Raw genomic sequence first — 24,326 nt, forward strand, 5'->3', positions numbered from 1 at the left:
GGGGAAGGGTAAGCTGGGACAAAGTGAGAGAGTGGCATGGACATATATACACTACCAAACGTAAAATAGATAGCTAGTGGGAAGCAGCCGCATAGCACAGGGAGATCAGCTCGGTGCTTTGTGACCACCTAGAGGGGTGGGATAGGGAGGGTAGGAGGGAGGGAGATGCAAGAGGGAAGAGATATGGGGACATATGTATATGTATAACTGATTCACTTTGTTATAAAGCAGAAACTAACACACCACTGTAAAGCAATTATACTCCAATAAAGATGTTTAAAAAGAAAAGGGACCAATATGTATAAAATATGTATGGAGATGTTTATTTTACATTATTTGTAGAAGAAAAAAGCTGAAACAAATGGAATGACCAATAAGTACAGAAATGTTTGAATACATTATGACACATCCATGATGTGAAAACATTTTTTTAAACTTTCTATTGACACATAGTGTACATACAGAAAAGTGCAATATTGCATGCATAAAGCCCAAAGAAATATCACTATCTGGTCATACTCATGATATCAGCATTCTAATCAAGAAAGAGAACAATGTCAGAACCCCCAAAGCCCTCTCAGCTTCCTTGTAGTCTCAAACTTCTCTGAGTAACCACTATCCTGACATCTGAGAACATAGATTAATGTTGCTTTTTTTGGTACTTTGCATGCATGAAATCATATAGTATGTTATGTGGTATATTATATAGTTGACGCTTGAACAACACTGCTTTGAACTGTGGGTTCACTTATATGTGGGTATTTTTCAATAGTAAATAGTATAGTACTACACAGTCGGTGGTTGGTTGAATCTGCAGATGCAGAGGAACCAGGGATATGGAGAGTTGACTATAAGTTATACATGGGTTAACTCCCATGTTGTTCAAGGGTCAACTGTAGTTTTATTTTCCTTTGTATTCTATTTGTCAGATTCATCCATACTACATGTAGTTATAGGTAATTGATTCTCATTGCTGCATAGTACTTTATTGTGTCTCAACTCATTTATCCACACCAGTTTTAACAGGTATTTAGTTTCCAGCTTGGGACTATTATGATTAGTGCTATGAATATTCTAGTACATGTCTTTTGGTAAATAAATGTGCACATTTCTGATAGATATATACCTAGGAGCAGAATTGCTGGGTCATAGGATATGCATGTGTTTGGCTTTAGTAGACTCTGCCAAGCAGTATTCCAAAGTGGTTGGACCAATTTATGCTCCCAGTAAGAGTGTATGAGATCTACTGTTGTTCCACATTCATACCAACACTTGCTTTTTCCATGTTTTAGATTTCAGCTTTTGGATGTGTGTCATGAAGTGGTTCTCATAGATTTTCTTCTAGAAGCCTAATTGTTTTTTCTTCACATTTAGGTATGCAATCCATATGGAATTGATTTTTATGTATGGTATGAGGTAAGTGTCAGGTCACACTTATTTTTTCATATGGATATTCAATTGACCCAGCACCACTTATTGAAAAGATCCATCTTTACCATACTATTTTGATGATGATAGCTTTTTAGTATAGTTTGAAATCAGGGACCATGATACCTCCAACTTTGTTTTCTTATCAAGGTTGTTTTGACTATTTGGGTCTTTTGTGTGGAAAGATACACTGTGTTCATGAATTGGAAGAATTAATATTGGTAAAAATGACCATACTACCCAAGGCAATCTGCAGATTTAGTGCAATCCCTTTCAAAATACCAACAGCATTTTTCACAGAACTGCAATAAATTATTCTAAAATGTGTATGAAAACACAGAAGACACAGAATAATCAAAACAATCTTGACAAAGAAGAACAAAGCTGGAGGTATCATGCTCCCTGATCTTAAACTATACTACAAAGCTACAGTCATCAAAACAGTATGGTACTGGCACAAAAATAGATACATAAATCGTTAGAACAGAATAGAGAGCCCAGAATTAAACCCACACTTATATGGGCAATTCCTCTATGCCAAAGTAGGCAAGAATATACAATGGGGAAAAGATAGTGTCTTCACTAATTGGTGTTGGATAAACTGGACAGCTCCATGAAAAAGAATCAAACTGGACTACTTTCTCACACCATAAAAAAAAAAAAAAAAAAAACTCAAAATGGATTAAAGCCTTAAACGTAAGACCTGAAAACAAAACATCTAGAAAAACATAGTCAGTACACTCTTTGACATTGGTCTTAGCAATATTTTTTTGGATATGTGTCTTCAGGCAAGGGAAACAAAAGCAAAAATAAACAAATGGGACTACATCAAACCAAAAAGCTTTTGTATAGCAAAGGAAACTTTTAACAAAATGAATAAACAGCATGCTGAATAGGAGAAGGTATTTGCAAATGATATCCAATAAGGGGTTAATACCCAAAATATACGAAGAACTCATATAACCCAAAAGATCTCATATAACCCAATACCAATTGAAAAATTTGCAGAGGACCTAAATAGACATTTTTCCAAAGACATACATATGGCCAACAGACACATGAAAAGATGTTCAGCATTACTAAATATCAGGGGAATGCAAATCAAAACCACAATGAGATATCACCTCACACCTGTCAGAATGGCTATTACAAAAAGACAAGAAATAACAAGTGTTGGTAAGGATGTAGAGAAAAGGGAACCCTTGTGCACTGTTGGTGGTACAAATTGGTGTAGCCACTATGGAAAACAATATGGAGGTTCCTCAAAAAGTCAAAAATAGAACTACTATATGATCCAGCAATTCCACTTTGGGTATTTTTCCAAAGAAAACAAAAACATTAATTAGAAAAAATATATGCATCCCTATGTTTATTGCAGCACTACTTACAAGAGGCAAGATATGGAAACAACCTAAGTATCCATCAATAGATAAATGGATAAAGATGTGGTATATTATACACAGTGGAATATTACTCAGCCATAAAAAAGAATGAGATCTCTTGATTTCGATGTGACAACATGGATTGACCTAGAGGTTATTATGCTAAGTGAAATAAGTCAGGCAGAGAAAGAAAAATGATGTATGATTTTAACTTATATGTGGAACGTAAAAAACAAAGCAAATGAACAAATGAACAAAATAGAAACAGTCTCTTAGATACAGAGAAGAAATAGTGGTTGCCATAAGGTAGGGGGTGGGGGGTTGAGTAAAATAGGTGAAGGAGATTAAGAGGTGTAAACTTCCAGCTGCAATATAAATGAGTCGTGAGGATGAAATGTACAGCATGTGGAATATAATCAGTAATATTGTAATATCTTTGTATAGTAATGTACTGTAACTAGATTTATCATAGTAACATTTTCTAATGTATAGAAATATTGAATCACTATGTTGTACACCTGGAACTAACATAGTGTTGTAGGTCAATTATACTTCAATTTAAAAAAAAAAAAACTAGTTCTTTGAAAAGATCAATAGAGCTGATGAGCCTCTAGCCAGGCTAACTAAGAAAAAAAGAGAGAAAATACAAATTAGTAACATCCAAAATAAAGGAGGGACATTACTACAGATCCCATGGATAGTAGGAGGATAATCAAGGAATACTATGAACAACACTATGGCCACAAATTTGATAACCGAGATTAAATGGAGTAATTCCTTGAAAGACACATCTGCCAAAACTCACACAAGAAGAAAGAGATGCTGAATAGGCCTGTATCTATTAAATAAATTGAATCAACAATTAATAACCTTCCAAAACAGAAAGCAGCAGGCTCAGATAGGTTCACTGGTGAATTCAAACATTTAAGGAAGAAATTATGCCAATTTTATACAATCTCTTCCAGAAGATAGACACAGAGGGGAAACCTCCTAACTCATTATATGAGCCCAGCATTACCCTAAAACCAAAACCAGATAGTCTTTAAAAGAAAACTACAGACCAATATCTCTCATGAACACAAATGCAAAAATCCTCAACAAAACATTAGCAAATCAAAACCAAAAATGTATGAAAAGAATTATACAACATGACCATGTGAGATTTATCCCAGGTATGCAAGGTTGGTTTATCATTTGGAAATCCATTAATATAATCTATCACATCAACAGTCTAAAGAAGAAAAATCACATGATCATATCAATAGATACAGAAAAAGTATTTGACAAAATCCAATACTCATTCTTGATAAAAACTCTTAGCAAACTAGGAATAGAGGGGAACTCTCTCAAATTGATAAAGACCATCTATACAAAATTGATAGCTAACATTATACTTAATGATGAGAAACTAAGTTTTTCCACTAAAAGCAGGAACAAGGCAGATGTCCTCTCTCACCACTCCTTTTCAACATCATACCAGAAGTTCTAGATAACTCAATAATACCAAAAAAGGGAAATAAAAGTTATACAGAGTGTAAAAGAAGAAATAACACTATCTTTGTTCATGGATGACATGATTGTCTATATAGAAAACTCAAAAGAATTAACAACAAAATTTCTGGAACTAATAAGTTATTACAGCAAATTTGAAAGATGTAAGGTTAATGTACAAAAGGTTAACACTTTCCTTATCCCAGCAATAAACAAGTAGAATTTTAAATTAAAAACATATTGCCATTTACATTAACACAAATACTTAGGTGTAAATCTAACAAAATACGTACAAGATCTATATGAGGAAAACTACAAAATTCTGATGAAACAAATTTTAAAAAGAACTAAATAAGTATAGAGATATTTCATGTTCATGGATGGGAAAACTCAATTTTGTCAAGATGTTGGTTCTTCGTAACTTGATTTATAGATTCAACGCAATCCCTATTAAAATGCCAGCATGTTATTTTGTGGATGTCAACTAAGTGATTCTAAAGTATATCTGGAGTAGCAAAAGACCCAGAATAGCCAGTATTGAAGGAGAAGAACAAAGCAGAAGGACTGACACTGCCTGACTTCAAGACTTACAATAAAGCTATAGGAACCAAGTGTGGTGTTGGTGATAGAACAGTTAAATAGACCATTGGAACAGAATAAAGAGCCCAGAAAGAGACTCACATAAATATCACTATATTTCTGTGAAAATATCACTGATCTTGATGAAATACAATGGTAAAATGGAGAAAAGACACTCTCTTCAACAAATGGTGCTGGAACAACTAGACAGCCACATATTAAAAAACATAAGAATCTAGAGACAGACCTTTCAAAAAAATTAACTGAAAATGGATGATAGACCTTAATATAAAATGCAAAATTATAAAACTCCTAGGAGTTAACACAGAAAAATTCTAGATGGCTTTTGGTATGGTGATAACTTTTTAGATACAACACCAAAGGTATGGTCTGTGAAAGAAATAATTGATAAGGTGGACTCATAAAAAATTAAAAAAAGAAAAACCTTCTGCTCTGTGAAAGACACTGTCAAGAGAATAAGAAAACAGCCACAGACTGCGAGAAAATATTTGCAAAAGATTTATCCAATGAAGGACTGTAATTCACAATATACAAAGAACTCTTAAAATTAAATAATAAGAAAATGAACATCCTGATTTAAACATGGGCAAAAAAACTGAACAGATACATCATTGAGGAAGATAAACAGATACCAAAATAGCATACAAAAAGTGCTCAACATTATATGTCATTAGGAAATTGCAAATTAAAACAATAGTAAGATACCACTACACACCTATCAGAATGGCCAAAATCTGTAACACTGACAACACCAAATGCTGACAAGGATGTGGAGCAAGAGGAACTCTCATTCATTGCTAGTGGGAATGCAAAATGGTACCACCACTTTGGAAGACAGTTAAGCACTTTCTTACAAAACTAAACATACTCCTACCATATGATCCAGCAACTGCACTACTTGGCATTTACCCAAAGGAATTGAAAAGTTATGAACCTGCACGTGGATGTTTATAGCATCTTTATTCATAATTGCAAAAACTTAAAAGCAACCAAGTTGTCCTTCATTAGGTGAATAAATAAATAAACTGTGAAACATCCAGGCAATGGAATATTATTCAGCATTAAAAAGAAATGAGCTTTCAAGCCATGAAAAGACATAGAGGAAACTTAAATGCCTATTACTAAGTGAAAGAAGACAATCTGAAATGGCTACGCACTGTATGGTTGCAATATATGAAATTCTAGATAAGGTAAAATTATGCAGACAGTAAAAAAGAACAGTGGTTTCCAGGGGTTCAGAAGGAGGGAGGAATAAATAAATTTGTGGAGCACAGAGGATTTCTAGGGCAGTGTAGCTGTTCTGTATGATACTATAATGGTGATACATGTCATTATGCATTTGTCAAAACCCACAGGGTGAACCTTGATGAACTTTTGGTGATAATGATGTGTCAATGTAGGTTGATTATCAAATAACCTGCAAATGTACTCTCTGGTATGAGACATTGGTAGTGGGGGAAGCTGTGTGTGTGTTGGGGCAGGGGGTAACTTTTATACTGTCTCCTCAATTTTCCTATGAATATAAAATAAATAGAGCTTCTTAAGAAAATATTTTCAAATTAAAAAATAGAAAAGGAGAGATTCCTAACTCATTTCTGAGGCTAGTATTAGCCTTAAAAGGCCTTGTAAGAAAGTTGCAAATCAATATCCCTTATGAAAATAGACATAAAATTTTCTAATAAAATTATAGCAAATTAAATCCAGAAATTTATAAAAGGAATAATACATCACAACCAAGTGGGGGTTTTCTTGTGATGCAAAGCTAGTTAAACAGACAGAGATCATTGATGCAATCCACTATATTAATCAACTAAAGGATGATTTGGCAATTGTTTTTCAGTAAAGAACCAGATAGTAAATAGTTTAGGCTTTGTGGGTGACATACAGTTTTTATAGCATATTCTTCTTCTTTTTACAATACTTTAAACATGTGAAAAAATCATTTTTTGGCTTGTGGCCTCTAAAGAAACAGTCAATGGGCAGGATTTGGCCTGTGAGTCACAGTTGCTGACCCCTGGACTAAAATAATTAAAACCACATGATTATATCAATTGATACAGAAAAAGAACTTGAAAAATTCAACATCCATTCAGCATTAAAACTCTAGTAAATTAGGAATAGAAAGCATCTACAAAAAAATTCTATAGCTAACATCATACTTAGTAGTGAAAGATTTAATGTTTTACCCCAGGATCAAGAACAAAGCAAAGATATATATTTTTTCCACTCCTATTCAACACCATAGGTTGGTTGACAAGCCAGTGAAATAAAGCAAGGGGAAAAAAGCTTAGAGATTGGAAAGGATGACATGATTGTTAAAGTAGAAATCTCCAGAATCTATTTTAAAAGCTACTGGAATGAATAAGTGAATGTAGCAAAGTTGCATAATAAAAGGTCAATGCACAAAAATTAAAATGTAATTTATATAATATTAATGAAAAATAGGAAACCAAATCTGTTTTTTAAATACCATTTACAATAGCTTCTTTTTAAAAAAGGAAATACTTTGATATAAATCTAACAAACGTGCAGGAGCTGTACACTTAAAACTAAAAAAAGCTAATGAAAGAAATCAAAGGATGTCTAAAAAATCTAAATAAATGGAGAGATATATCATGCTCATGGATTGAAAGACTCAATATAGTTAAAATGTCAATTCTTTAAAAAATGATCTATAGATTAACACAATTCCAATAAAAATCCCAGCATCACTCACTCTATATATTGACAAGTTAACTTTAAACTCTTTATAGAAAGTCATAGGAATTAGAGTAGCCAAAATAAATTTGAAAAGAAAAAAATTTGACTTTAAGACTTACTGTAAAGTCACAGTTATTAAGACAGTGTGGTAATGGTGAGATGATAGACACGTAGATCAATGGAACAGAACAGAGATTCCAGGTATGAATCCACACAAATACAGGCTTTTTTACTAAGGTAAAATTTACATGAAATGAAATTCATCATGTTAACCATTTTTAAGAGTACAATTCAGTGCTATCGTTAGTACTAAGGTCCGTAGTAATTTCCTCACTTTCGTTTCTGATTTTAGTAATTTGAGTTTTTCTCTTTTTTGGTCACTCTAGCTAAAGGTTTGTCAATTTTGTTGCTCTTTTAAAATAAATTTGGTTCCTTTATTTTCCCTCTTGTTTTTTTTTTTTTTTTTTTTTTTTTTTTAAATTTTTATTTATTTATTTATTTATGGCTGTGTTGGGTCTTCGTTTCTGTGTGAGGGCTTTCTCTAGTTGCGGCAAGTGGGGACCACTCTTCATCGCGGTGCGCGGGCCTCTCACTATCGTGGCCTCTCCCGTTGCGGAGCACAGGCTCCAGACGCGCAGGCTCAGCAATTGTGGCTCACGGGCCTAGCCGCTCCACGGCATGTGGGATCTTCCCAGACCAGGGCTCGAACCCGTGTCCCCTGCATTGGCAGGCAGACTCTCAACCACTGTGCCACCAGGGAAGCCCCTCCCTCTTGTTTTTCTATTCTCTATTTATCTCCACTCTAATATTTATTATTTCCTTCCTTGTACTAGTTTTGTGTTTAGTTTGCTCTTCTTTTTCTAGTGCTTTACGGTGCAAAGTTAGGTGACTGATTTGAGATATTTTTTAATGTAGGCATTTAAAGCTATAAATTTCCCTCTGAACTTATCTCACTGCATCCCATTAAGTTTTGGTATAGCATGTTTATGTTTTTATTTTCATTTGTCTTAAGGTATTTTCTAACTTCTCTTGCGATCTTTTCTTTGGCCCATTCGTTGTTTAAGAGTGTGTTGTTAGTGTGCACATATTTGTGAATTTTCCAGTTTTCCTTCTGTTAGTGTCAGGGCAATTTCATAAGAATTTCTTGACTTACTTGGGCAAGGGAAGAAATTCATGAGTAGACCAGAAGAAGCAGAAATTTTGTGGAATGGATTCTGGCTCTCTTCACAGGGCTACTTTTTTCAACATTTAATAAAATAAGGTTATATTTTACTGAAATGACTCTCTCCAGCATTGACAGTGACAACTACAGGGAAACTTAATTTTTGATCCTGAGATGGGGGGGAGGAGAAAAGGTCGACTAGAGACCTGCCTTCTCCCATAAGAATGAGAGATGATAATACAGATGCTCATTCCTTCTACTCCAGCAATAAGATGTAAACCTTGCATTTGGTATGGTCTGGAAATAGAGCACTTTGTTTAGTCAGATATTACTGTTGTCAGAAAGTTACATACTTTCGTTTAAAATGCCAACTTTTCTACGTTTCACACTAGTAAAGGCACATTTAAGTTGATTTTATTTATAACGGTCATGAGATAATGATAGCTGTAGTACCATAGTTCATTTCACCGCATCTCCAATTCCTAGAAATTCGACTTCATAGAAATGCCCAATGAACAACTGACTGGTAGCAGTTTAATGGTTCTCCTGTGAGACCTCTTAGAACTGATTTCAGATTGGAAGTATTACTACAGTGAGAAGTGAATTACTATAATACCTTTTCTGTTGGCTAACATTTTACAAATTTTTCTCTGAAGGGTTTCACAGATGTGATTTCAGGATGGAGTTGGAAAAGTGAGAGTCCACTACTGCAGAAGAAACAAAAGGACAGGTTCCTCTTCAGGTATATAATACCATAAATAAATGATCATATTCGCCACTTTTTGAAATTACGATGGCTATCCTCAAGGGGAAATTGGAAGAGGTGGATTTCGAATTGCCAAAATATCTTGGCCTGTTTTTAGTTTCCTGAACAAGGTGCTGAGCTAGAGGAGCTCTGAAGTCCATTGCATCTCAAGGTTTTTAGTCTCCCTGACCAGAGAGCACAAGGGAAGCTGGCAGCCATTTCGGGGCTGATGGAGATGTCCTGGGTTTACAGATGCCAAGCTGGCAAGCCCCAAGCTGGCTCCATGGGGTGAGCCTCTGCTCTCAGGACATGCTGGAAGCCACCCCCAATTAGGACATAACCTGCACTGAGGTTAATTACTGAGGATATGGGTACCCTGTGGATATTTTCAGAAATGCCGAAGTTCACACACTGTGGTTGTTTGACTATAATGGCTAATAAACTTCAACAATGTTTTTGCAAGGAACTTTATGACAAACACCATACTAGGCTGATTGTATGGCATTGTTAATGGTGTCTTCATGAAATTTATTACATATATTTATTTACTCATGAACTATTAATAATTTATGGGACATCATATTTGCTTTCTAATCCTAGTGATATTCTTTCCTACCAGAACAAAAAATTAATTCTGTGTCAAAGAAGCCTTGGTTTGATTAGATTCTTATGGAAATACTCAATACTGATAATCCTCTAACAGATGTATTCTCACCAATTTTTCTTCTATTATGAAAAATTGTGTCACATTTTATATTTATATACAAAGTGTGTGTGTGTATAGAGACAGAGGGGTTGGCTTTCAACTTTCAGAAGTGACCTAAATTTGTTTGTATTCTCATTTTGTATTATACAACTCTAAGCCATTATTAATATTTTACTTCATTTTAAAGTAAAAATAAAATGATGGTGTTGGTTTTGAGGCTTCAAGTTGTCTCAGGGATTGAGGCAGGAGGTAGATGGGTCCCAGGCTGAACAGTTTCTCCCCTGTGGACAGGAACTCCATAATAGCAGGAACCCCATAAAAGCAGGATGATGGAGGAGGTTGGGCCCTGCTCAGATAAGAGATAAAAGACCACATGTTCCTCATTCTTGAAGTCAAGGAGACCTTCTCGACTATACATGCACAGAAAGGCTCCATGGAGGTCAAAAAGGGAGGGGGGGCCACCCCATAGTAAGTGATGTCAACTACCTATAGGCCTCTTCACCAGAATCCAGCTTGGCTAAGAGATGCGCACGCACACATGGGAGGACCCTGAGATAAACCAAATACAGACTCAGAAGCAGGCAAAGCAAGATGATTGGTCTAAGGAAACCCAGAAGAAATGCCCCATAAAAGTGATACAAACTACCACGAGGGTGCGACTCTCTCTCTGAGCCCACCTGTGTGTCCATCCACATGTACTGTACTCTTTTCCTCCTAATAAACACTTTACTTGTTTCACTACTTTCCGTCTCTATGTGGAAATTCATTTCCACACAGCTGACGGGCCAGGGACTTGTCACTGGCCACTGGTCCCTGGCAGTGTGGTGGCTAGGATTCAGCGCTCTCACTGTCATTGCCCGACCTCAATCTCTGCCTGGAAACCGAAATCCTGCTTCAAGCCGCTACAGGCCAAGGCCACCTGCGATCAGGATGACGCTGTTTTACCAAACAAACATTCTTTTCACGTTAACAGGTTTAAAAATTGCTCAATATCAAAGTATTTCTTCAAGCCATCCTTTAAGAAATTAGATTTCCCCACAAATGCAGAGCTTTGAATTCCAGCATATAATTTATTAAATTCTTTTTTCATACTTGAAATAATCACAAGAGTTGGTGGATGCCACATTTCTGAAGCCCTGACATTAAGGAACTAAGCTGAAAGGATATTTCCCAGGCTTAGGGTTTCAGGAAATTGCAGGTGGAGTAATGTCAACAATTCACAGGACTCTGATATAGATCACTAGTTTTCATTCTCCCAAATAGAAAAACTCGCCATGTGACCCTTCATTGGCTGCTCTAGTAAAGCAATTTGAATTTTGCTGACCTAAAGTAAGTGAACAGTTTATACAAGCTTTAAGTATTGGTCATTTGAAAGAATTCTCTTGTTTCTGAGTATCGTGCCTTTTATGTTTCTAATGATACTTGTTTGGAATTCCTAAAAAATATAATTATTTTTACTTTGGAAAGTGCTGAAGTATAGAGTACAGTATAGGATAGGTATGTGGTATGAGGTTTGTTATTTAATTTCCTTAATTTAGGGTTGTTAATAATTTTCCCGAATCAAACCATTTCATTTGTATACTGCCTTTGTCATGATTTTGGAAATGTACTCTATGTCTTATTGTCATTATTATTCATGAAATTCTTTAGGAATTTACATTCTTTCTTCGGTTGGGCTGTGCAAATGGAAAGCCACTTTTCTTCCTGCCATGTACAAATTTATCCAGCCCACCATAGATATGTAAAACTGCATGAGATTTTTTCAAAGAGAAAAGTTAATACACATCTTTCTTTTTTTATTTCCACAGTTACCTGAACCATAACCATTTTATTTTGAGGGATGATTAGTGTACTGAAGGAGAGTGATGATGGCAACTGCTTTTCTTGCTGAACTTGAGAAGATAAAAAAAATAAAGAGGTGAAGAACAGGTTAGTGAGGTAAGATTATATTTTTATTTGTTATTTCCATGCTACTGAACCTCAGTATTAAAAATACTTCAGATTAAACATTATCTTCCTTATGATAGCAATTATACTGCCCTTGTGAATGTTTTACTATACCTTTAGAGCTATGAATCTGAGATTGTAAGTCTCCATGTCATGATAGGAGTTACTCATCTGTACTTTTGTCCAACTCTCCCATTTTTCTGCCATGTTGCCTATTTTTCATTAATTTGCAAGAGTTGTTTATATATTCTTTCAATGAGCTGTTTGATACTTACAGTGTAAACTGCTGATCACTTTTTTTGTGGTGGTTTATGATAAACAAAGTATTCCATTTTAAGTTCCTAAACATCAATATTCTCTTTAAAGCTTAGGGCTATTTATTCATTGTTTTGGTGACACATTACAATTTTATTTCATTTTCTTACTTTTAAAGTTGAGGTAAAATTCATACAACATTACATAAAATTCACACAAAACAAACCATTTTAAAGCAAACAATTCAGGGGCATTTAGTATTTTCACAATGTTGTGCAAACACTGTCTCTATCAAAACATTCATCACATATTCATCACCCCAAAAGAAAACCCCATACTCACTGAGGAGTTACTCCTCACCCCCCTTATTGTTAGGGCTGAATAATATTCCATTGTATGTATACACCACAATTTGTTTATCCATTCATGTGTTGATGGACATTTGGGTTAACTTTTTGATTATTGTGAATAGTGCTGCTATGAACATTCAATAAGTTTTTGTGTAGACAGATGTTTTAAATAATCTTGGGTATACACATAAGAGTGGAATTGCAGGGTCATGTGGTAACTTCATGCTTTCCAAGTTGGCTGCACTATTCTACAGTTCCACTACCAATGAATGAGGATTCCAATTTCTCCACATTTTTGCCAACACTCGATACTGTCTGCCTTTTTAATATATCCATCCATATAGGTGTAAAGTGCTATCACATTGGTTTTTTATTTTAACATCTTTATTGGAGTATAATTGCTTTACAATGGTGTGTTAGTTTCTGCTTTATAACAAAGTGAATCAGCTATACATAAACATATATCCCCATATCTCCTCCCTCTTGCGTCTGCCTCCCACACTCCCTCTCCCACCCCTCTAAGTGGTCACAAAGCACTGAGCTGATCTCCCTGTGCTGTGCGGCTGCTTCCCACTAGCTATCTATTTTACATTTGGTAGTATATGTAAGTCCATGCCACTCTCTGACTTCGTCCCAGCTTACCTTTCCCCCTCCCCTTGTCCTGAAGTCCATTCTCTACGTCTGCGTCTTTATGCCTGTCCTGCCTCTAGGTTCTTCAGAACCTTTTTTTTTCTTTTAGATTCCATATATATGTGTTAGCATACAGTATTTGTTTTTCTCTTTCTGACTTACTTCACTCTGTATGACAGACTCTAGGTACATCCACCTCACTACAAATAACTCAGTTTTGTTTCTTTTTATGGCTGAGTAATATTCCATTGTATATATGTGCCACATCTTTATCCATTCATCTGTCGATGGACACTTAGGTTGCTTCCATGTCCTGGCTATTGTAAATGGAGCTGCAATGAACATTGTGGTACATGACTCTTTTTGAATTATAGTTTTCTCAGGGTATATGCCCAGTAGTGGGATTGCTGAGTCATATGGTAGTTCTATTGTTAGTTTTTTAAGGAACCTCCATATTGTTTTCCATAGTGGCTGTATCAATTTACATTCCCACCAATAGTGCAAGAGGGTTCCCTTGTCTCCACACCCTCTCCAGCATTTATTGTTTGTAGATATTTTGATGATGGCCATTCTGACCAGTGTGAGGTGATACCTCATTGTAGTTTTGATTTGCATTTCTCTAATGATTAGTGATGTTGAGCATCCTTTCATGTGTTTGTTAGCAATCTGTATATCTTCTTTGGAGAAATGTCTATTTAGGTCTTCTGCCCATTTTTGGATTGGGTTGTTTGTTTTTTTGTTATTGAGCTGCACGAGCTGCTTGTGTATTTTGGAGATTAATCCTTTGTCAGTTGCTTCATTTGCAAATATTTTCTGCCATTCTGAGGGTTGTCTTTTCGTCTTCTTTATGGTCTCCTTTGTTGTGCAAAAGTTTTTAAGTTTCATTAGGTCCCATTTGTTTATTTTGGTTTTTATTTCCATTTCTCTAGGAGGTGGGTCAAAAAGGATCTTGCTGTGATTTATGTCATAGAGTGTTCTGCCTATGTTTTCCTCTAAGAGTTTGATAGTGTCTGGCCTTACATTTAGGTCTTTAATCCATTTTGAGTTTATTTTTGTGTATGGTGTTAGGGAGTGTTCTAATTTCATTCTTTTCCATGTAGCTGTCCATTTTTCCCAGCACCACTTATTGAAGAGGCTGTCTCTTCTCCTTTTATATTCTTGCCTCCTTTATCAAAAATAAGGTGACCATAGGTGTGTGGGTTTATCTCTGGGCTTTTTATCCTGTTCCAATGATCTATATTTCTGTTTTTGTTCCAGTATCATACTGTCTTGATTACTGTAGCTTTGTAGTATAGTCTGAAGTCCAGGAGCCTGATTCCTCCAGCTCCGTTTTTCTTTCTCAAGATTGCTTTGGCTATTTGGGGTCTTTTGTGTTTTTATACAAATTGTGCAATTTTTTGTTCTAGTTCTGTGAAAAATGCCATTGGTAGTTTGATAGGGATTGCTTTGCATCTGTAGATTGCTTTGGTTATTATAGTCATTTTCACAATGTTGATTCTTCCATTTCAAGAACATGGTATATCTCTCCATCTGTTTGTATCATCTTTAATCAGTGTCTTATAGTTTTCTGCATACAGGTCTTTTGTCTCCTTAGGTAGGTTTATTACTAGGTATTTTATTCTTTTTGTTGCAATGGTAAATGGGGATGTTTCCTTAATTTGTCTTTCAGATTTTTCATCATTAGTGTATAGGAATGCAAGAGATTTCTGTGCATTCATTTTGTATCCTGCTACTTTACCAAATTCATTGATTAGCTCTAGTAGTTTTCTGGTAGCATCTTTAGGATTCTCTGTGTATAGTATCATGTCATCTGCAAACAGTGACAGCTTTACTTCTTTTCCGATTTGGATTCTTTTTATTTCTTTTTCGTATCTGATTGCTGTGGCTAAATCTTCCAAAACTATGTTGAATAATAGTGGTGAGAGTGGACAACCTTGTCTTGTTCCTGATCTTAGAGGAAATGGTTTCAGTTTTTCACCATTGAGAATGATGTTGGCTGTGGGTTTGTCATATATGGCCTTTATTATGTTGAAGTCAGTTCCCTGTATGCCTACTTTCTGGAGGGTTTTTATCATAAATGGGTGTTGAATTTTGTCAAAAGCTTTTTCTGCATCTATTGAGGTGATCACATGGTTTTTCTCCTTCAATTTGTTAATATGGTTTATCACATTGATTGATTTGCATATATTGAAGAATCCTTGCATTCCTGGGATAAACCCCACTTGATCATGCTGTATGATCCTTTTAATGTGCTGTTGGATTCTGTTTGCTAGTATTTTTTTTAAAATAAATTTATTTATTTATTTTTGGATGCGTTGGGTCTTTGTTGCTGTGCTCAGGCTTTTCTCTAGTTGTGGCGAGGGGGTCTACTTTTCGCTGCGGTGCGCGGGCTTCTCAGTGTGGTGGCTTCTCTTGTTGCGGAGCACAGGCTCTAGGTGTGCAGGCTTCAGTAGTTGTGGCTCGCGGGCTCTAGAGTGCAGGCTCACTAGTTGTGGCACATGGGCTTAGTTGCTGTCCATCATGTGGGATCTTCCCGGACCAGGGCTCAAACCCGCGTCTCCTGCACTGGCAGGCAGATTCTCAACCACTGTGCCACCATGGAAACCCTGTTTGCTAGTATTTTGTTGAGGATTTTTGCATCTATGTTCATCAGTGTCATATTGGTTTTTAAATTTTTTATTTCCTTGGGACTTCCCTGGTGGCAGAGTGGTTAAGAATCTGCCTGCCAATGCAGGGGACATGGGTTCGAGCCCTGGTCTGGGAAGATCCCACATGCCGCAGAGCAACTAAGCCTGTGCACCACAACTACTAAACCTGCACTCTGGAGGCTGTGAGCCACAACTACTGAGCCTGTGTGCCACAACTACTGAAGCCTGCGTGCCTAGAGCCTGTGCTCTGCAACGAGAAGCCACCACAATGAGAAGCCCGTGCACCTCAACCAAGCGTAGCCCCCGCTCGCCGCAACTAGAGAAAGCCTGCACACAGCAACGAAGACACAATGCAGCCAAAAATAAATAAATAAATAAATAAATAATATGTGAATAAAATTTGTATTTCCGTAATGTCTGCTGTTGTTGAGAATCTTTTCATGTGCTTATTGGCCATTTATATACCTTCTTTGGAGAAATATCTACTCAGATCCTTAGCCCATTTTAAATTGGATTATTTATTTGTTATTGATTTGTAAGAGAGTTCTTTATATATTCCAGATACACATCCCTAAGATACAGGATTTGAAAAAAATTCCTATTGTGTACATTTCCTTTTATCTTTCTTGATAGTGTCTTTTGAAACCCAAAGCTTTTACTTTTATTTGATGAAGTACAATTTATCAATTTTTTTCTTTGGTTGCTTGTGCTTTAGTTGGCATATTTAAGAAAACATTGCCCAATCTGAAGATTTACATCTGTTTTCTCAAAGCTTTATAGTTTTACTTCTTACATTTATGCCTATGATCTATTAATTTGTGTGTATGCTGTGAGATAAGGGTCCAACTTCATTCTTTTGCATGTGGCTATTCAATTGTTCTTAGCACTATTTGCCCATTGAATTTTCTTGGCACCCTTGTTGAAAACCAATTGACCATAAATGTATGAATTTTTTCTGGACACGTAATTCTATTTCATTTATCTCTATGTCTATTCTTATGCCAGTACCACAGAATCTTCATTACTGTAGCTTTATGGTATATTTTGAAATGTGGTAATGTGGAGTCCTCCAACTTTTTGGGTCCTTGAGACTGGCCCTTCCTCACTGAATGGTCTCAGCACTCTTGTCAAAAATCATTTGATCCTATATGTGAGGGTTTATTTCTGGGTTGTCTATTCTGTTCCATATATATATATATATCTTTATGCCAGTACCACACTGTTTTTGTTTGTTTGTTTTTTAATTAATTAATTAATTTATGGCTGTGTTGGGTCTTCGTTACTGTGCAAGGGCTTTCTTCTAGTTGTGGCAAGCGGGGGCCACTCTTCATCGTGGTGTGCGGGCCTCTCACTATCGCGGCCTCTCTTGTTGCAGAGCACAGGCTCCAGACGCGCAGGCTCAGTAATCGTGGATCATGGGCCCAGTTGCTCCGCGGCATGTGGGATCTTCCCAGACCAGGGCTCGAACCCGTGTCCCCTGCATTGGCAGGCAGATTCTCAACCACTGCGCCACCAGTGAAGCCCCACACTGTTTTGATTATTGTAACTGTTTAGTATATTTTGAAATCAGGGATGGTGATTTCTCTAGTTTTGGTCTTCTTTTTTCAAGATTTTTTTGGCTATTTGGGGTCCCTTGAGATTTCATATGAATTTTATTTCTGCAAAAACCTCTGTTGGGTTTTTGACAGGGATTGCATAAAATCTATAGATCTCTTTGACAAGCATTTACCTATTAACAACATTAAATTTTTCAATTCATGAACATAGCATGTCTTTCCATTTATTTGTGTCTTCTTTAATTTCTTTCATCAATATTTTATAGTTTTCAGTGTACTAGACCTTCACCTCCTTAATTAGGTGTATTTCTAAATATTTTACTATTTTTGGTGCTATTTATTGTAAGTGGAATTGTTTCTCAATTATCTTTCAAATTGTTCATTGTTAGTGTAGAGAAATCTGATTTTTGTGTTGATTTTTTATCCTGCAACTTCACTGAACTTATTTAATGGTTTCCTTTGCTGTGCAAAACTTTTAAGTTTAATTAGGTCCCATTTATTTCTTTTTGCTTTTATTTCCATTCCTCTAGGAGAGGGATCTAAAAAATTATTGCTGTGATTTATGTCAAAGAGTGTTCTGCCTATGTTTTCCTCTAGGACTTTTATAGTATCCAGTCTTATGTTTAGGTTTTTGATCTGTTTTGAGCTTATTTTTGTATATGGTGTTAGAGAATGTTCTAATTTCATTCTTTTACATGTAGCTGTCCAGTTTTCCCAGCACCTCTTGTTGAACAGACTGCCTTTTCTCCACTGTATATTCTTGCCTCCCATGTCATAGATTAATTGATCATAAGTGCATGGGTTTATTTCCGGGCTTTCTATACTGTTCCATTGATCTATATGTCTGTTTTTTGTGCCACTACCATACTGTTTGATTGCTGTAGCTTTTCTGAAGTCAGGTAGTGTCATTCCTCCAGCTCTGTTCTTCTTTCTCAAGATTGCTTTGGCTATTCAGGATCTTTTGTGTTTCCATAGAAGTTAAAAATTTTTTTGTTCTAGTTGTGTGAAAAATGCCATTGGTAATGTGATAGGGATTGCATTGAATCTGTAGCTTTCCTTGGGTAGTATGGTCATTTTAACAATATTGATTCTTCCAATCCAAGAACAGTAGATCTTTCCATTTGTTTGTGTCATCTTCAATTTCTTTCATCAGCATCTTATAGTTTTTGGAGTACAGGTCTTTTGCCTCCTTAGGTAGGTTTATTCCTAGGTATTTTATTCTTTTTGATGCAATAGTAAATGGGATTGTTTCCTTAATTTCTCTTTCTGGTATTTTATTGTTAGTGTATAGGAATGCAACAGATTTTTGTATATTAATTTTGTATCCAGCACTTTATCGCTGAGGTCTAGGAGTTTTCTGGCAGCATCTTTAGGATTTTTTATGTATAGCATCATGTCATCTGCAAACAGTGACAGTTTTACTTTTTCTTTTCCAATTTGGATTCCTTTTATTTCTTTTTCTTCTCTGATTGCTGTGACTAGGACTTCCAATACTATATTGAATAAAATTGGCGAGAGTGGGCATCCTTGTCTTGTTCCTGAACTTAGAGGGAATGCTTTCAGTTTGTCACTGTGAGTATGATGTTAGCTGTGGGTTTGTCATATATGACCTTTATTATGTTGATGTATATTCCCTCTATGCCCACTTTCTGAAGAGTTTTTTATCATAAATGGTTGTTGAATTTTGTCAATTTTTTTCTGCATCTTTTGAGATGATCATATGGGTTTTATTCTTGAATTTGTTAATGTGGTGTATCACATTGATTGATTTGTGGATATTGAAAAATCTTTGAATCTCTGGGATAAATCCCACTTGATCATGATGTATCATCATTTTAATGTATTGCTGGAGTTGGTTTGCTAGTATTCCATTGAGGATTTTTGCATCTATGTTCATCAGTGATATGGGCTTGTAATTTTCTTTTTTTGTGATATCGTTGTCTGGTTTTGCAATCAGGGTGATGGTAGCCTCATACAATGAGTTAGGAAGTGTTTCTTCCTCTGCAATTTTTTGGAATAGTTTCAGAAGGATATCTGTGAAGTCTTCTCTAAATGTTTGGTAAAATTCACCTGTGAAGCCATCTAGTCCTGAACTTTTGCTTGGTGGGAGTTTTTAAATTACTGATTTAATTTTATTACTGGTGATTGCTCTGTTCATATTTTCTATTTCTTCCTGGTTCAGTCTTGGGAGATTGTACCTTTCTAAGAATGTGTCCATTTCTTCTAGGTTGTCCATTTTATTGGCATATATTGAATAGTTGCCTGTAGTAGTGTCTTATGGTCCTTTGTACTTCTGTGTGTTTTTCATTTCTAATTTTAAGGATTTGGGCCCTCTCCCTTTTTATTCCTGATAGGTCTGGCTAAAGATTTGTCAGTGTGTTTAACTTTTCAAAGAACCAGCTTTTAGTTTTATTAATCTTTTCTATTGTTTTTTTAGTCCCATTTATATCTGCTCTGACCTTTATGATTTCTTTCTTTGTACTAACTTTGGGTTTTGTTTGTTCTTTCTCTAGTTGCTTTAGTTGTAACATAAGGTTGTTTATTTGACATTTTTCTTGTTTCCTGTGGTAAGTTTGTATCACTATAAGCTTCCCTCTTAGAACTGCTTTTTTGTGTCCCATAGGTTTTGGATCATCATGTTTTCATTTTCATTTGTCTCTAGGTATTTTTTGACTTCCACTTTGATTTCTTCAGTGATCCATTGGTTGTTTATTAGCATGTCATTTAGCCTTCACATGTTTGTGTTTTTTGCAGTTTTTTTTGCTTATAGTTGATTTCTAGCCTCATAGTGTTGTGGTCAGTAAAGATGCTTGATAAGATTTCAGTTTTCTTAAATTTACCAAGGCTTGCTTGGTGGCCCAGCATGTGATCTATCCTGGAGAATGTTTCATGTGCACTTGAAAAGAATGTGTATCCTGCTGCTTTTGGATGGAATGCTCTATAAATATCAATTAAGTCTATGTGGTCTCATGTGTCAGTTTCCTTTAGTACATTCACAATATTGTGCAACCAGTACCTATAAGTTCCAAAACATTTTCATCACCTCAAAAAACACCACATACCCACTGCACAGTCACTTCCATTCTCCCCTATTCTCACTCCTCATAACCATCTGTCTTCTGTGTCTATATGTTTACCTATGGCTATTTCATATAAATGGAATTGTAAACTACATCATCTTTTGTGTATGACTTCTTTCATTTAGCATAGCTTTTATTTTTATTTATTTATTTATTTTGTTTATTTTTATTTTTGGCTGCATTGGGTCTTTGTTGTTGTGCATGGGCTTTTCTCTAGTTGTGGCGAGTGGGGGCTACTCTTCATTGCAATGCACGGGCTTCTCATTGTGGTGGCTTCTCTTGTTGTGGAGCATGGGCTCTAGGCATGCGGGCTTCAGTAGTTGTGGTGCACAGGCTTAGTTGCATCCATGGCATGTGGGATCTTCCTGCACCAGGGCTCGAACCCGTGTCCCTGCATCGGCAGGTGGATTCTTAACCACTGCACCACCAGGGAAGGCCCTAGCTAGCTTTTAACTATTCACCCACATTGTAGCATTTATGAGTACTTCATTCCTTTTTATGGCTGAATAACATTTCATTGTATGTATATATTACAATTTGTTTATCCACTTATCTGTTGATGGACATTTGGGTTGTTTCCATCTTTTGGCTATTATAAATAATACTGCTGTAAAGATCTGTGCTCAGGTTTTTGTTTGAACCCCTGTCTACAATTAGTTTGAGTCTATAGTTAGGAATGGAATTGCTGGGTTGTATGGAGTTCTGTTTTTAACTTTTCAAGGAACTGTCAAACTGTTTTTACACAATGACTGAACCATTTTATACTGCCTACAGCAATGTACAAAGGTTCCAATTTCTGCACATCCTTAACAACACTTGTTATTTTTTTCTTTCTTTTTTTAAAAATTTTAGCCATCCTAGTGGGTGTGAAGTGGTATCTCATTGTGGTTTTGATTTTCATTTTCCTAATGACTAATGATGTTGAACAGTTTTCATGTTGGAGAAATGTCTATTCAAGTCTTTTGCCCATTTTTTAATAGAGTTGCTTTTTGTTGTTGAGTTATGAAAGTTATTTATATATTCTGGATACCAAACACTTATCAGTTATGTGATTTGCAAATATTTTCTTCTATTCTATAAGGTTATCTTTTCACCTTTTGGTAATCTCATTTGGTGCACAAAGGTTTTTAATTTTGATGAAGTTCAATTTTTTCATCCTCAATAATATTAACAGCTAATTTCTCATTGGAAACCATGGAGGCCAGATGCAGTAGTATTGCAGGAAAATGGGGCATAAGAGGATGGTCATGTCTCAGGTCTCAGGTGAGTTCCTGGGATGGGCTGCCAAGAAAGGGTGCCTGGCTTCACGCAGGAAAGAATTCAAGAGCAAGCCATAGTAAAGTGAAAGTGAGTTTATCTAAAGTGATACACCTTCAACAGACAGAACGCAGGCCATCTAAGAAAGTGAGAGTGGCCCCGAGGTATGGGGTTGTTAGTTTTATGGGCTGGGTAATTTCATAGACTAACAAGTGGGAGGATTATTCCAACTGTTTTGGGGAAGAGGCAGGGATTTCCATGACATGGGCCACTGCCCACTTTTTGGCCTTTTATGGTCAGCCTTGGAACTGTCATGGCACCTGTGGGTGTGTCACTTAGCATGCTAATGTATTACAATGAGCATATAATGAGGCTCAAGGTCTACTGGAAGTTGAACCTTCTGCCATCTTGGACCTAATCAGTTCTAACCATTTTTTGTCGTATCCCATTCTTCTCAGTGGCTATGTCATTCTTTTAATGGTTGTGCCCTGCCTCCTTCCATCTTGTCTCAGTATGAGGATATATTCAAGTGCTGAGAGGAAAGAAAGCTTGTCAAATGAAGTATTCTATATCCAACAAAACTATTCTTCAAAAATGAAGAAAAATTAACATATTTTGAGCTATACAAAAACAAAGAATTCATTGGTAACAGACCTACCTCACTAAAGGGGTGACATTAGCAAAAATGTCAGAGTAGATAGTTCCAGGGGCCTACCCCTCAATAGAAACACTGAAAAATCGAGTAAAAATGATAAGAATCAACTTAGTTAGAATTGTTGAAAACAGAGGTTCATAGCAACCAAGAGAAGGCTGAATCAAGAAAAGGTCAACTTTAAAATGGTAGGAAAGCATTGCAACATTTTTACTTGTACTTGACCTACACCCTTCATCAGCTTGGCAGTGGTCTTGAGAAAAGAAGCTTTCATTCCCAGCATGGGACCCTGGTCCCTGGTTCTAGAGGGAGCAGAGAAGCCCTTATTTGCAAAGAATTGTGTTTGTCTGCTTTGACCTGTCTTGGATACTACCTGAAAGACTGATAGAAGGTGCCTGTCTGTTTCATCTAATTTGGAATTCTCTCAGGCCAAAAAATTGGCTACACAGATGGCATTCCTCAGAAACATTGTAAGGCAAATGAACAAACTTCTTCAGCCCAGGGCAAAGGATTACAGTTGAGGAAAATAATAAATACGCAAAAGCCTGGGAAGAAAAGCTAGGGAAAGACTTCCTTTGGGAAATTAGGGCTTTCATAAGTGCCTGTGTATAGTGGGTAATTTGGAAAGACATGCATATAACCTAGGCATGACACATGCTCAGAAAAGACCTGAGAAGATTCTGAGCTTTCATCTCTGGCTGATCTCTAGGCTCAGCACAAACAAGAAGTGAAGGTGAAGGTAGAGTTGTAATTGGCCTGGCTATGCAATAAATGAGTGCCTAAACACAGAATCAATCTGAGAAAACTGGGAGAAGTTTTTATTTTCCTTTTTTTATTCTTAGGCATTAGGGGACTTTTAGCTTCCTAGCAACTTTTCAAACCCTTATGAACATCTCATTACCCAGTTTTTCCTTTTACACTATTTGGCTGGTCTATTTTTGGCCCCCACTATTATTCACTGCCTCAGGTCACTGCAAATGTAAGCAATTGCCTGTAATTGTTCTTGACAAACACCCCCAAAGAAGGCTTTTCACACTGAGCTCTAAGGTCAAATAAACTTAGTCCTCAAAGCAGGGTTTCCAGGGAACCACTGGTCAGATCAAGTAATGATAATTCTCTGGTAATGGAGCTTTGAAAAATCTCCAAATTTGTTCTGATCCTTCCAGTGGCTGGCAGGCTGCTGGTTTTCACTGTAATTGGGGGTTGTTAGTTTTCAAAGCTACCATGGATCTGGAGAGTGGAGGATGGAACTCGTGCAAGTTAAAACACAACAAAACAAACTTAAAAGTTTTTGCACAGCAAAGGAAAACATAAACAGAACAAAAAGACAAGCTATGGACTGGGAGAAAATATTTGCAAATGATGAGACTGACAAGGGCTTAATTTCCAAAATATACAAACAGCTCCTACAAGTCAATAACAAAAAAACAAGCAACCCAATCAAAAACTGGGCAGAAGATCTAACTAGATATTTCTCCAAAGAAGACATACAGATGGCCAACAGGCACATGAAAAGATGCTCAACATCATTAATTATTAGAGAAATGCAAATCAAAACTACAATCACGTCACACCAGTCAGAATAGCCATCATTAAAAAGTCTACCAATATAAATGCTGGAAAGGTTTTGAAGAAAAGGGAAACCTCCTACACTGCTGGTGGGAATGTAAATTGGTACAGCCACTATGTAAAACAATATGGAGGTTCCTTAAAATACTAAAAATAGAGTTACCATAT

The 24,326-nt window shown here is 36.2% G+C and overlaps 1 protein-coding gene and 2 long non-coding RNA genes across 7 annotated transcripts in view; 1 reads left to right on the plus strand and 2 right to left on the minus strand.

Moving 5' to 3' along the window:
• Nucleotides 1-12,720, plus strand: part of LOC309653686 (cyclin-dependent kinase 20-like) — a 50,188-nt gene extending 37,468 nt beyond the window's left edge. For 2 of the 5 annotated variants that reach the window (XR_014259364.1, XR_014259365.1), the window contains one exon: nt 9,420-9,526. Coding sequence is in view for 1 of the 5 variants with exons in the window: in XM_082478534.1 (XP_082334660.1) it covers nt 1,375-1,416; nt 9,420-9,505; nt 12,023-12,062 (168 nt within the window). In the remaining 4 variants the exon portion in view is untranslated. Of the gene's footprint in view, nt 1-1,374; nt 1,417-9,419; nt 9,527-12,022 lie in introns of those variants that run through there. The other 3 variants (XM_082478534.1, XR_014259363.1, XR_014259366.1) reach the window with 3 other exon arrangements.
• The window catches only part of LOC309653689, a 94,090-nt gene that overhangs the window by 3,381 nt on the left and 66,383 nt on the right, over nt 1-24,326 (minus strand). The window lies entirely within an intron of this gene.
• On the minus strand, nt 18,814-23,294 carry LOC309653688. Its single transcript, XR_014259370.1, has 2 exons — nt 23,259-23,294; nt 18,814-22,984 (listed from the first exon to the last, which is right to left on the minus strand). It is a non-coding gene; the product is annotated as an uncharacterized lncRNA (long non-coding RNA).

The sequence above is a fragment of the Balaenoptera physalus genome (assembly GCF_965194825.1).
Source record: "Balaenoptera physalus genome assembly, contig: HAP1_SCAFFOLD_884, whole genome shotgun sequence".
NCBI classification, from domain to species: domain Eukaryota; kingdom Metazoa; phylum Chordata; class Mammalia; order Artiodactyla; family Balaenopteridae; genus Balaenoptera; species Balaenoptera physalus.